Below are 13,095 nucleotides of genomic sequence, written 5' to 3' on the forward strand. Positions count from 1 at the left end.
CGCTTCAAAAGAACATCCTCTGCACAGACCAGTTCAGCATAATCAGCTAAACTATTCAGTCATTTTGATGGTTTTTGGACTACTTTAATATTTGAGCAGAAGAAAGAACTGTAAATGTGAGAGCATCAGCTGGCATTGGAGTGTGAGGAATAGGCCATGAACTTAAACTCTAAAGTCTAAGAATAAATGTGCAATTATTTGAAGCTGAATTAAAACAGCAGTGGAGGCAGCAGATGTTGGAGCGTTGCTGTCTAGACCTGATAACAGCCGCTTTTTGAGTCCTCCCAAAGTGACCAATCAGTTCTGCGGCCAGTCAAAAGAAGAGCGCAGAAAATCGAGGAGTTGACCTCTTAGGTGAGCAAACTCAAAGGTGAAATCTCATGACACAATAAAACTTCTGTATTTACTCCCTCTCTCCTCTCTTCCACTTTGTTGGGCTTCATGGTCTCTGCAGAGGAAGTAATGGGTCAACTGTAAATGAGTAACCTTAATGCCTCACCGTGTGCTAAAATACCTCACAAGGTTTCATATCGAAAACTTCCTACAAGATGAAAGATAAAACGCCTTTTAAACCTCAACTAAAGTTCAGTTGTTTCTGATGCAGTCTTTGAGAATCATTCTGACCTTGATGAAGGAGTGAATAAACATAGACACAAGATATTTCCCTTTTTCCATTGATTCAAAATGTTTTGCAGTCCAGACAAAAGTCTCTCATGGTCTGGATTTTGCCCGTGGGTCTAATTGGTGAACTGTTCCAGGTGGTAACCTTGAAATACCTCTTAAATCCATCACCTGGACCTTATAGAACAGCTCTGGACATTAGTAGTCTTCTTTCTGATCATGACAAATAGCAAAAAGTCAGTTAGTGGAGGATGCAGGATTTCTTCCAGCCCGGTAGGTCAAGGAAAAACTGCTGACTTGGTTGCTTCTGCCTACACAGATCACTAGAGAGCATGTTGGTAACCACAGGGAAAGGAGGAACACCCTCCCCACACACAAACACCAGTCTAAGAATTTCTCAACATTATGTGTTTCTCTACCAGTGGAAACTCATGATTGCCAAAAGACTGTCCCTTGCAGCAGATTCAAAAGACAACTTGTGTTGAGTGACGGCCGGAACATCCACTTATCTCAGTAGAACCACATGTGTCAGTGGTAGAGGGGAAGTCAGACCCTAGTGCGTCCAAAGCACTGAGTCCAAAGTCACATTTTTATCACTTCAAATCAAGAGCAGAAAGTCTCTAGAAACAAATAGATGTTCAGCTTCGTAAGTGAATTCTCAAACATGTTCCTTTTTTAACTCAGAAACACACGGGTCAACTGACTCAGTGAGATGTTATGGCAGCTATAGCCTCTGCATTATCATGTGCCAGAAGTCACAAGCTGAGGGCAGCTGGTGCTGCTGGATGCATACACTGGTAAAATTTATTTTGTGTTTCAACACAGAGCATTTAATTTTCCAATATGCGAGCAGACATTGACTTACACATGATGTTCTCCTCCTGCTTAAAATGCGCCCCGCTATCTATGACCACATGGCTTTTGGCACATTTAGTCAAAGTATATTCAGCTGCTAAGACTGCAGTCTCGAATCCATCCTCACCTTGTTCTTAGTACAGTGGAGGTGGAGGGATTTTTCTACATCAGAGGTATTAAATGAACATTTTATTAACATTGTGTCCAACATAACATTGTGTTGAATGAGTAAAAACATTTATTCCATCCTATTATATATTATAAACTGGAGCGCATGAAAACATAATACATGAGACACTTTGGTACATATAATATATAAAATACTTTCAAACAGGTAGTGCTATTACAGCATATACAACAGCAGCAAAACTAAGAACTTCAGCAGAAACTACAATTTCAGTGAAGTGTGTCTTCTGATTTTGGCTGCACACATGCCATGTTGTCAAAATGCCACAGACCTGTACTGCCTTTCCACTGTACAATTACACACATCTGTGATTTGGAACTGTTACTGCCTCCACTGCTGTCGCAGATGTGGAACAAAACATATACCTCCTCAGTGCATTTACACAAAAAGTAGGAGCAGAATAAAAGTACAACATCCCTGCTTTGAATGGACTGTGGAAATTGGTCTAACAAAAGAGACACCATCGTAGGAGGGTCTCAAGTCTACACAACTCAGCAAAGATCGAAAGAGAATGCAGCTCACGGACAAACGTCATGGTGGATTTTAGATTTTCCTAGAATTTCAGAATTGCTACAATAACTTCTGATTAGTCTGTTCACTTTCCAATGTCAGCCAAACCTTGAAGGAACAAGATGGATGGGTTTTGACTCAAATGTAAAGTCAACATATCAAAAGAACTATTTTGTCTGATTTACTCTTGGATTCCTCTCTGCTTTCCTTCTTCACTGCTTTCGCTTGTGAGGCAGGAGGTGCTCCTTAGCTTTTCTCTTTCTGCTGGGTAACTCAAATGTCTCCCCATAGTCTCCACACCTTTGTGTTTTCACTTTGAGCTTTAAATCAGGCGGGACATATCCGGGTTAGTGCCAGTTGGTGTGAAATGTAGCCCATTTATGGCCCCTGATTTAGAAAAAAAATCCTAAATCAACTTTTAACTCACATACCTTCATTCATCTATGCTACTAAATGAATGTTAACACTTTTTATTATTTTGATCATTGAATAAACCATTTGGCTTCTCTCTGTGTGTGGAAATGCGACCCTGCCTGGAGGAAGCCCGGGGCCCACGTCTGGAGCCAGGCCTGGACGGAGGGCCCGTCAGCAGGCACCTGGTGGTCAGGTCTGCCACAGGGCCCGAAAAGGCAACGTGGACTCTTCCCACCCCTGTGGACCCACCACCCGCAGGGCAGACCGATGGGGTCGGGTGCGCTACCATATGGGTGGCAGTGACGACAGGGGGTCAAGACGGACCGGACCCGGGCGGCAAAAGCTGGCTTTGGGGACGTGGAATGTCACCTCACTGGCGGGGAAGGAGCTGGAGCTTATGTTGGAGGTGGAGCGTTACCAGTTGGATCTGGTGGGGCTTACCTCCACGCATAGCCTCGGTTCTAGATCCAAACTCCTGGATAGGGGTTGGACCTTATTTTAAGGAGGCCTTCAGGGCCATGTTGTCCCTGGGGACTCCTGAAGCAGTTGCAGGGTACCAATGGGCCAAAAGGACTGCAGCCTCGGCTGTGATGGAGGCAAAACAGAGGGTGTGGGAGGAGTTCAGAGAGGCCATGGAGAAGGACTATCGGACGGCACCAAAGTTGTTCTGGAGGACTGTCCGACACCTCAGTAGGGGGAAAGGGGGACCAGAGGGTGTGTGCCAACTACAGGGGCATCACACTCCTCAGCCTTCCTGGGAAAGTTTACTCCAAGGTGATGGAAAGGAGGGTCCGGCCGATTGTCGAAACTCAGATTGAGGAGGAACAGTGTGGGTTCCGTCCTGGTCATGGAACAACGGACCAGCTTTTTACTCTCGCAGGGATCCTAGAGGGGGCTTGGGAGTATGCCCATCAAGTCTACATGTGTTTTGTAGACTTGGAGAAGGCGTACGATCTTGTCCCCAGGGATATACTGTGGGAGGTACTACGGGACTATGGGGTGAGGGGGCCTCTCCTCAGAGCCATCCAGACCCTAGACGCCCAAAGTGAAAGTTGCATTTGGGTTCTTGGCAGTAAATCGGACTTGTTCCGAGTAGCTGTTGGCCTTCACCAGGGCTGCGCTTTATCACCAATCCTGTTTGTGATTTTCATGGACAGGATATCGAGGCGTAGTCGTGGTGAGGAGGGGTTACAGTTTGGTGGCCTGAGGATTGCATCGCTGCTTTTTGCAGATGTGGTCATGTTTGCATCATCGGCCTGTGACCTGCAGCACTCACTAGTCCGGTTTGCAGCCGAGTGTGAAGCGGCGGGGATGAGGATTAGCACGTCCAAATCTGAGGCCATGGTCCTCAGCAGGAAACCGGTGGACTGCCTTCTCATAGTGGGGAATGAGGTCCTTCCACAAGTGAAGGAGTTTAAGTATCTTGGGGTCTTGTTCACGAGTGAGGGAACAATGGAGCTTGAGATTGGACGGAGAATTGGGGCAGCAGAAGCGGTATGGTATTGCCGTCGCTTTACCGCACTGTTGTCACAAAGAGGGAGCTAAGCCGAGCTAAGCTGGTGTGGATGCCTCCAGGTCACCTCCCTAGCGAGGTGTTTCTGGCATGTCCAGCTGGGACATGCCAGAGGGATTATATCTCAACACTGGCCTGGGAACGCCTTGGGATCCCCCAGTCAGAGCTGGTGGATGTGGCCGGGGAAAGGGAATTTTGGGGCTCCCTGTTGAAGCTGCTGCCCCCGTGACCCGATTCCGGATAAGCGGTGGAAGATGAAGATGTGTGTGTGTGGACTCCCTGTGTTGCTGCAGGTCTGAGTTGGTTTCTCACCCTCATGGGAGAGAGTTTGACAAACAACTGGAAACACCAAAATATAGTTTGTTTTGAACCTGTGTGAAATCAGTTTTTTTAATTTCAATTACTGTATAGTATGAGTATGAATTTCAGCATATTTTCTCTCAACAATGGTAACTTACCAAGTGTAGTAAACAGAGGTTAATTCCAGAACTTTTGACAGACGTTATCCAAAGCAGGCAGCTTCTCAGATAAATAGAGTTCTCCTTGAGGCCCCTTCAGGCACAGATAGCTAAAACACACAGCAGCCTGTCTCTTTTGAGGTACAGTACAGTACTTGCAAAAAGAGTAAAATGCTAACGTTTCATAATTTTGACAGGTAAACCAAACTTGAATTTCCCTTTAAATGCAGCATTTTTGCCAAAAAACAAACTCTCACTACGGTTCTTGATTAAACTAAAACGGAGTGTAATTGTTCTGCAACACCTGAGGAACATAGCCTCCAGTTATAGTCATAGCTTCTCTAAAAATGTCTATGTCTCCACCAGAACAAATCATAATAAATCTGTTTACAGCAACTAATTCTCTCTTCTCTGCTTTATTCTTGTGTCTGTGTTCTGCTGCTCCAAATCAGTGAAACCTCAGATTTAAAGCATGTAATGTTAAACCTGAGTGCACAAAGTAATGACCTCTATTTTGACCTCAGCTGGCAAACTATTGTATTTCCACTGACTCAGCTGAAGAGAAACCATTGATCATTACGTAAAAACACTGGCTGGCGAAAATGTCAATTAAGCACATTATTGAGCACTTATACAGCACTTTAAATAAGGAGAAAAACATGCTGTGTTCACTGATTACAGTACATAATCACAAAATGAAGACAGTTGTCCAATACCCAAATTTTACAAGCGAGAGCCATCGGGAGAGGGTACCACCCCCCCTCCAGAAATGTGACTGTGTATTTGCATGAATATTAATATGAAATGTTTACAGACAGATAGACAGACAGATATAAAGTAGTGATATTCCTTTGCATTGTATGCTGTGGGGGTTTAAAAAAAGCGAAGCTGAATTTATTCTTGTCTGTGAGAGAAGGTTCATATATGAACGGATATTAATTTCCATTTGTCCTTCCAGTTTCCTCTGGAAACACAATCCTGCAGAGGACTATATATAGTCAATTGAATTCAGAAATGAAATAAGGATGGTCTTTATGAAACTACAAAATAGTACCCATTAAATGATTAGATATGATTTTCCAGCTGGGATTTCATTTCCATATTATATACGAGTACAAAGGCAAATTGCAAATGTGTACATCAAAAGCAGGCGGTTAATAGAGGTCCCCTGTGCCTGCTGCATCAAGACAGCAATGCAAAATGCCAGCTAAATACACAAATTATTAATTAAAATCGAAAGTCAAATTAAATTTAAATTACTTAAAAATGACCTTCTATGTTAATTTCAGCTACGTGATTTACTTTACAGATGTGCATGCTGTTATCATTCATTCAAAGGAGAGGTGTTTGAATGTAATAACTCAGATGTTCTGTACATGACGAACCTGACTGTAATGTTAATCTGCACCCTAATAAAATGAGACTACATGCCAGCATATTTATTTAGCAAATGTATAGACTGCATGTATGTGTTTTATGGGTTCAGATATAAATATTACATTAATTGTTGCAAAGTGATATATTTAAAAGCCAAAATGTAGCTCCCAGATTTCCCTCAGGATCATTAAAGTATTTATCTATAATCTATCAATATTTATTTCTGATATTAACGCAGATGTTATCTAAATATACTCTATGTATGTAAAATCTGAATTTACTGAGTACAATGTGTGTAAAGCTCGCAAGGTTTAGTCAGCTTATCATAACAATAAGACTTCAAGGGTTGGTCGAAAAGCCATACAAAAAAGTCCACATAAAAAATTGGAGCCCTGCCTGTAAGTTTTTAAAAAATAATATTGTCAAGGAAATGTGTGATAACACGCTTAAAGACTGAGGCTAAAGTTGACAGGTATCAACCAGAAAGTCATAATTCTCCATTACCTAGTTGATGGAAATAAATGAGCAGCAGTGATGAAGTGGAGCTTATTAGAGATAGTTCTGTAACCTGAAAATAAAGTAAGTAGATCAATTACTACATTTCCTTTCCAGCAGATCTCGATAATAGAAAGCGTCAGGTTTCAGGTTTGAAATTCTTTAAGATTGTTATTTTAAAAAAAAAAACCCTCAAAAAACTTTAGAGGAAATGCCTGAAAAGAAATAGTTGGTGTAACAGATTATTCTGTCAAGAATTCATCCTGCACCTTCAAATCATGGATTCCACTTTGCCTTCCTGAAACATCATATTTCATATCTACTGGACATCGCTTCCAAAGTAGTATCTGACGCATGAATCCTACTTGATGAAATGAATCTACTTGTTTTTACAGTTCAGAAGGGGAACTTACATCCATCAAGTCGTTCTACATTTTGTTAAATCTTTGTAATATCCACATGACCAAAAATGTATCATGACGATGAAGCAGAAATAGACCATACAGTACTATATATTTGTATCTCAGACTGCTAGTTAGCATTAGACAGCTCAACCTGTTCTCTATGGGTCAGCCCATGCGGACTGGCAGCCCTGCGTTGAACAGCTTAGTGCAAATTCCTAAGTAAAACATCTGTCAAGGTGGTCTCCAATCAATTTCCCATTACATCTCCTTAATCACTTAATCCAGGCTCTGATAGGTGCCGATTAGCAGCTATTAGAGCTGCTAATAAGCTAGTCTGAATCCATACAAGAGATGGATGTCTACAGGAATGTGCAGTGCATACAACCGAGAATGTGGAAATCACACCTAGACCTGTGCACAAACACACATAAACTCAACACCATAACAGACCTGGGGCTTATGAAAGGAGTAAAGCATGACTCACAGACCCTCAAGGGATCCCATTAAAAGAACACATACCTGCATTTTGCCATTTTTTTTCCTGACCATCAGCAGATTCTGTGGGATCTCTCCAGTCACCAGCAATCTAAAAATGCTGCCACTCAACAAATCAGAGTGCAAGTGGGTCCTCCCTCAGGGTATTGACTGAAGTGTTCATGAGTTCCGCATGAGGCTGCCCTCTGCTCTGCCAAACTATATCCAGAGACATCTCCGATGGCTTATGAAGTGCACTGCTATCTACCTGCTGCCCTTACGATCCAACCCCTCAGGGACAACGCAGTCACTGTGACTGGCTGATGGTGACAGGTTTTCCAACAATATAGCCAGTCTTCACAGATTCAGTCTCTCTGGACTTCTGCACATTTCAGTTGACCTGATTCAAAATAGCTATCAAATAAATGTTTGTCGTGTTATGCTGCTTCACATTTAGAAATATTCTGAAAAAACAACACAGCTTGACATGTAGATGCAGACTTAAATGTAATCCAATGACTGACAGGTCAGCCGCTGTCCAGGTTCATTATTTAATAAGTTATTTTGCTTCCAAGATGTGTGTCAATAAAGGGGTTGTAAAGATCACATCAGGTCCTGAAGGCTAAATTTTAAAATCTCTAAGAAAACAAGTCAGACAAGGTACACAGAACAAGCTATGGCCACGATTGATGAAACCTCTCCAAATAATGTCAAAGAAAAAAACATTAACTTTTCCATGGGATGGAAATATTGCTATTTGTGTGGTTAAAAAGAAAGAAAAAGGCAAAGAAATGCTCTCCAATCAGTGTTTACTGCTAATAAGACAACATGACAATGCCTATTGCCAATAAATGTTTGTAACATTGTGAACTGTACAGTTTCAGGTAAAACACCTGTCCATACATTAAACTACTTAATTCTAGAAAATAATATTCATAGCAAATTAGGAAATGATGCATTATACAGGAGGTGAAGAGATAAAAATAATTAAAAGGCCTTTTATCAAAATGTGTAGCACATAAGTGACAACAGATAAAGGACAGTTCATCTCAGGGCAGATGTGCCTCCCAAGTCTTTGTGGGATTGGAGCTCAGAACTCGGTCATCTTCTTGTGTGTGTCAGCCTTCCTGTGCTCTCTCTGGATGGACAGCTCCTCGGCTTTCTGCTGGGCAAGCAGTTTGCGTGCCGCTGACAACTTCTCTTTTAGCTGCTTCACTATACTCGTGTCCCTTTGCACACACAACAAACAAACAGTTTAGAAAACGTGGTGAGGCACAGGGAAGAAGTTTGTTTTAGTTGCAGTCTTCTGGAACAACCTGACCATGGAGACATGTGTCAAACAAATCTTTTTACTTTTAACATTTTTTTGAGGAAATTGCACAAGCATTTTTTATGTGCATTTAAATGAATTCCCACTTGACAGGAGGTTGTGTGCTCATATTTTAAATAGTTGCAAGGTCAATGAATTTATGTATGTTTTACACTTTGTCTGCTTGTCAGTACTGTCCATGAAGATAATTATATAGCCATTTCCCAAACCACCACTGATGACATGTACAGTATGTGACCAGTGAACAAATGTGCCGTATGACCAGAACCCAGGACTCACTTTCCCGTCTGCCTGCTGAGTGACTCACTCAGCTTCTGGATCTCCCTCTCAGTCTGGGACACCCTCTGCGTAGCCTGGAACAGCTTCACATTCAGACTCCTCTTGGTGCCTTTCCCTCCCTTGTAAGCCTCCAAGCCAGTCACAGCTGGCGGCTCAGCAGCGCCCCCCTCAGGTGGATTGGCGCTCTTGCCTCCGAGTTTGTGGTTGAGAAAGTCGAAGACAGTGTGTCTCCCTCCAGTGGCGACCCGGCGCTTCCTGCGTCTCTTTGGGCAGCCTGTCTCGGTGCCATCTTTGGCGACCTTCCTTTGGGAGTGTTTCTGGATGAGTTCAGCACACTGATCCAAAGACTTGGCTTTAGGAAGGACCACGGCCATGACAGGCTCCACTCTGCCCTCCTGCATCTTTCCTAAGCCTGAAAAAACAGAAATCACTGAGTAAGGATGAAAATAAACCTCACATTGCTATCGATTGTTTATACTGGGGGAGTGGGGTAAATAACTAAGTATTTTTAAAAAATCTTAAATAAAAATCTGAATAACAAGCATAATTCGGATACGTCCTTCTTTTATTCTTTCATTCTGCAGTGATAAGGTTGCTGTCGGGCAATCTGGGTTCAAAACTACTGGAAAAACCCACGTTGCACATTTTGCTGTGATTAATCAACGATGTTTTCAGCAAGACCTTGACTTTAATGCCCTTGCTGTGTTTGGTGTGAATGTGGTTTGAAATAGTTTTCAAAGGACCAATAAGCAAGGATTCAGTTTAGTTCAATGGGTGTAGATGATATAATGACATAGGATGATATGCAGCACCATGAGATTATGAAAAGAAACAGCTCAAAAACAACCTTCCATGATTTAAACATACTGTATGCTTTAAAGGTACCACTAGACTATCAACACTGGACAACACTGCTCTGGTGTCTTGCAGTCACCTTTTTAACATCAATTATAATTTTATCTCTTGCGATCTATTGAAATTTTAGCATCACCCATTTGAACTCTATTTGTATATCAACTCTTATTTTAACTTAAAAGTGGTCAATGCTCTGCACTTACCTTTCCCGTATTCATAACCCATTTTCAGCATGAGTTTAGAGCCGATGCCTCTGGTGTGTACCTCCCAGCCACCAAAATCAATATTTACTGTTACAGTGGATTCTACACCAGAGTCCATAACTGTTGGAAGGCAGGTGAAAAGTCATTTCAGAAAAGATATAAAAGCAAGCAATATTGAAAAAAAAAAAAAATTCTGTTGGCCTGTATACTGGAATGTAATGATATGATATATGAGGCCATTAACTGAAGAAGTGTGCTTTGCCTCCATAGTTCTGTAAAAATACATCAAATCAAAGTCATCTTTTGTCTAGATTCAAAATATACTGGGCCAAATTTTGTTTGGCTGCATTTAAATCCAAACACACCTTTGGCATACGCCAAATCCTCTCCATCTCCGGTGTCATCCGGGTCAGAGTCAGAGAGATGGTCCTCCTCTCTTAGAGGTGGGATAATGCAGTCGGCCTCAACCACAACATCCTTCAGCAGTAGAGAGTCAAACTTCACAGTATAGAAACCACTGTCGATTTCTGCAACAGGAGAAAACAATCAGCCTAACCTGAAGACTTTCTCCTGTCACTGTTGTATTTGTTTATAAAGATTTTCACAAAATACATCTAAGACACATTTTGAAAAGGTGATACAGTTTAACCAAACTCATAATCAAGAAAATACCTTCGATTCTGGCAGAGTACCAGATGCCATCGTCGTGTCGGGCCAAACAAGACGAACCTACTTCAAGCTTACTGAGGTCACATTCAAGAAACTCTCTGAGCTCTGACACAAACACCACTTCACCATGAGAAAACCTTAAGAAAAAAAAAATCCTGTGAAGTTTGTAATAAACAATGAACAGAATCAATCACTATACAATAGATGTTTCTTTATTTCTAAAGAAAATGTGGGATGCTGCTTTTATAGAATACACAACACATTGTTATGAAAGAAGCAAGGACATTGAATATTAATGAAAGAAAACTAAATCATATCTTTCTATCATAGCCTCTAGTTAGTTTATAATTCCAGCAGGAGGAAAGAAATCCATTTTCTTTTGCCTGGCATGTCTGTACTAATGCACTACGTTCAAAATAGTTAGTTTTACTTGATTCTGTATTTGTGCTCTGTGTATGTTATTCTTAACTTAATTTCCAATATTAGTTTGTGCTTCACTTTCCTCCTTATTTTAGCACAATTTTATTGATATTATCCCTGGTCTTGTTTTCTTCCTTGCTGTGTATTTTCTATTCCTGGTCTTATTTCCCAATATCTAATCTAGGTTTTTGTTGTAAAGCATCTTCAGCTGAATTTACCTGCTATACAGATACATCTGTTGATTATTAGAAAATGTAACTAGGGTAATTGTCATAAATATAATTGAAACAGTGATGAGACACCAAAACTTGAACCTCCTGAATCTCCTCCTCCTCCTCAAGATTAGAAAGTCAGTACAGTAGATTGACAATGCAATTTCTGAAGAAAATATATAAAGACAACACTTCAGAGCATTTGTTCTGTAGCAGTGGTATCATGTGGATAACGGGTGACTGAATCACAGCACAGCTAAAGATAAAACAGCAATATTTTACCTGCAATTATCCTGGAAGCGACATTTGTCCTCGAGGTAGAATGGACAGGGCTTCATCGACTTATGGGTGGGGTAGATATAGAGCACTCTTACTCGTGCCTCTTCTCCATCTGGTGGCTCTGTGCCCACCAACATTGCATTATGATACTCCAGTGTTCCCCAAGATGTCCGGTAGGGTGCTCTTACTTTGGTGCCACTGAGCAACTCTTCTTCTTCTTCTTCTTCTTCTTCTTCTTCTTCTTCCTCCTCCTCCTCACTTCCTTCTTCCTCCCTGACCCTCTCTTTTAAATCAGAACTATTACCTGAAGTTTCCCCGAGTTCAGAGTAAAAAGCAGCACATTCAGTGTCCAAAGTGTTTTTTGCACTGTTTGTTTCAGCTGCTGCCCCTGGGCTGTTTGGCTGTGCTCCATTACTGTCCTCCAGGCTCGCAAGAAGATGACTCTTTCTTACAGACACCAGACTGGCCTCTGTTAGCTCTATCAGTTGACAAAGATCCGCTTTCAGCATGAGCAAGTCTGACTGTTGGGAAGGGTCCGGGTCTGCTGACAAGGCTGTCTCCACCTGCTGAAGCTGAGCACCATAGGTAGAGATGGCTGCCACAAGGGTTTCTTCATCCATACTGACACTTTTCAGGGATCAAGGCACGACTGGACAACACCAAGACCAACCTGAGAAACAAGAAGATTCAAAGTGAATGAACAGATGAGCGGGTTGGTGGACTGACTGATCAACCCCATCATGTACACCAGCATGCACACGTTTGTCCTTTCACTTTATGGTTTTATGCCATATTTATATATATTATATATTTGCCTTTTCTTGTACCTATGTTGTTTTTTCATACGTGCTCCTTGCACCCGAGTTTTTGCACGAGAGTTGTCAGTAAAAAAATCGTTCTTCACTTGTTGATGAAGTCATTAAAGACATTCTATTCTGTTCTATTCATATTTTAACAGCCATTAATTTAAAGCAGAGTCAGTAATACTAAATAATGTCTATTTTGAACCATTCCCAAAGTTCTGCATTGGAAATACCTAATCTTAACAGAGACAAAGGATTTAACATTTTCATAACAAATTCAATATCACTGAGCTAGTTTATGCTAAATGTTGACTGTTTAACAATTACGTTTCAAAACACATTGTCACATCGGTGGCATTACCTCTGTCATTAGCTTAAGTAATCCACTGTGGTGAAGGAAACTTGGCAGCCATGAACAGAAATATTATGTTTGCAATATAAAACTGGCTAAATCCACATACCGGCATAGCACAATCACGTCAGATTCAAAATCAAGCTAGCTGAAGTGAATCCTGGCGGAAGTTACAATGTCTTTTGTATTTTCTTTCACAATAAAAGAATGTGGCTTGACATGTACACGAGTATTGACTTGAATTTTACATTTAGTATGACCAAATTTACTAGTAAAGATACACCACATGTGTCTCTGCCATTAATTCTTTGTCTTCTGTGGGTTTTACGGCATTTTGGTTTTTAAAGTAGAACTTCTTGTCCTTTAATTTCTATGACAGCTCCTC

At 41.3% G+C, this 13,095-nt stretch overlaps 1 protein-coding gene across 2 annotated transcripts; it reads right to left on the reverse strand.

Annotated features, from left to right (window-relative positions):
* Positions 1–7,856: 7,856 nt before the first annotated feature.
* zgpat (zinc finger, CCCH-type with G patch domain) lies at positions 7,857–12,850 on the reverse strand. Of its 2 annotated transcripts, none has more exons than XM_068343996.1 (7): positions 12,820–12,850; positions 11,559–12,225; positions 10,648–10,781; positions 10,341–10,502; positions 9,976–10,095; positions 8,918–9,329; positions 7,857–8,537 (listed from the first exon to the last, which is right to left on the reverse strand). In XM_068343996.1, exons 2-7 carry the CDS (start codon positions 12,173–12,175, stop codon positions 8,399–8,401), a joined length of 1,584 nt encoding a protein of 527 aa, XP_068200097.1. In that variant the 5' UTR covers positions 12,176–12,225; positions 12,820–12,850; the 3' UTR covers positions 7,857–8,398. The 2 variants fall into 2 exon arrangements, with proteins under 2 accessions (XP_068200097.1, XP_068200089.1); XM_068343988.1 differs by having other exon boundaries at positions 12,720–12,842.
* Between the last annotated feature and the right edge of the window lie 245 nt (positions 12,851–13,095).

This window comes from Antennarius striatus, chromosome 2, assembly GCF_040054535.1.
Source record: "Antennarius striatus isolate MH-2024 chromosome 2, ASM4005453v1, whole genome shotgun sequence".
Lineage (NCBI taxonomy): Eukaryota > Metazoa > Chordata > Actinopteri > Lophiiformes > Antennariidae > Antennarius > Antennarius striatus.

Bases quoted from the DNA above. Each gene is read 5' to 3' on its own strand.
- zgpat (XM_068343996.1), bottom strand. From the start codon at position 12,175: ATGGATGAAGAAACCCTTGTGGCAGCCATCTCTACCTATGGTGCTCAG. The intron at 10,503-10,647 runs GTATTTTCTTGA...CTCCTGTTGCAG, and splicing joins GTACTCTGCCAGAATCGAAG to AAATCGACAGTGGTTTCTAT. The intron at 9,330-9,975 runs GTAAGTGCAGAG...CTGTTTTTTCAG, and splicing joins GGGTTATGAATACGGGAAAG to GCTTAGGAAAGATGCAGGAG.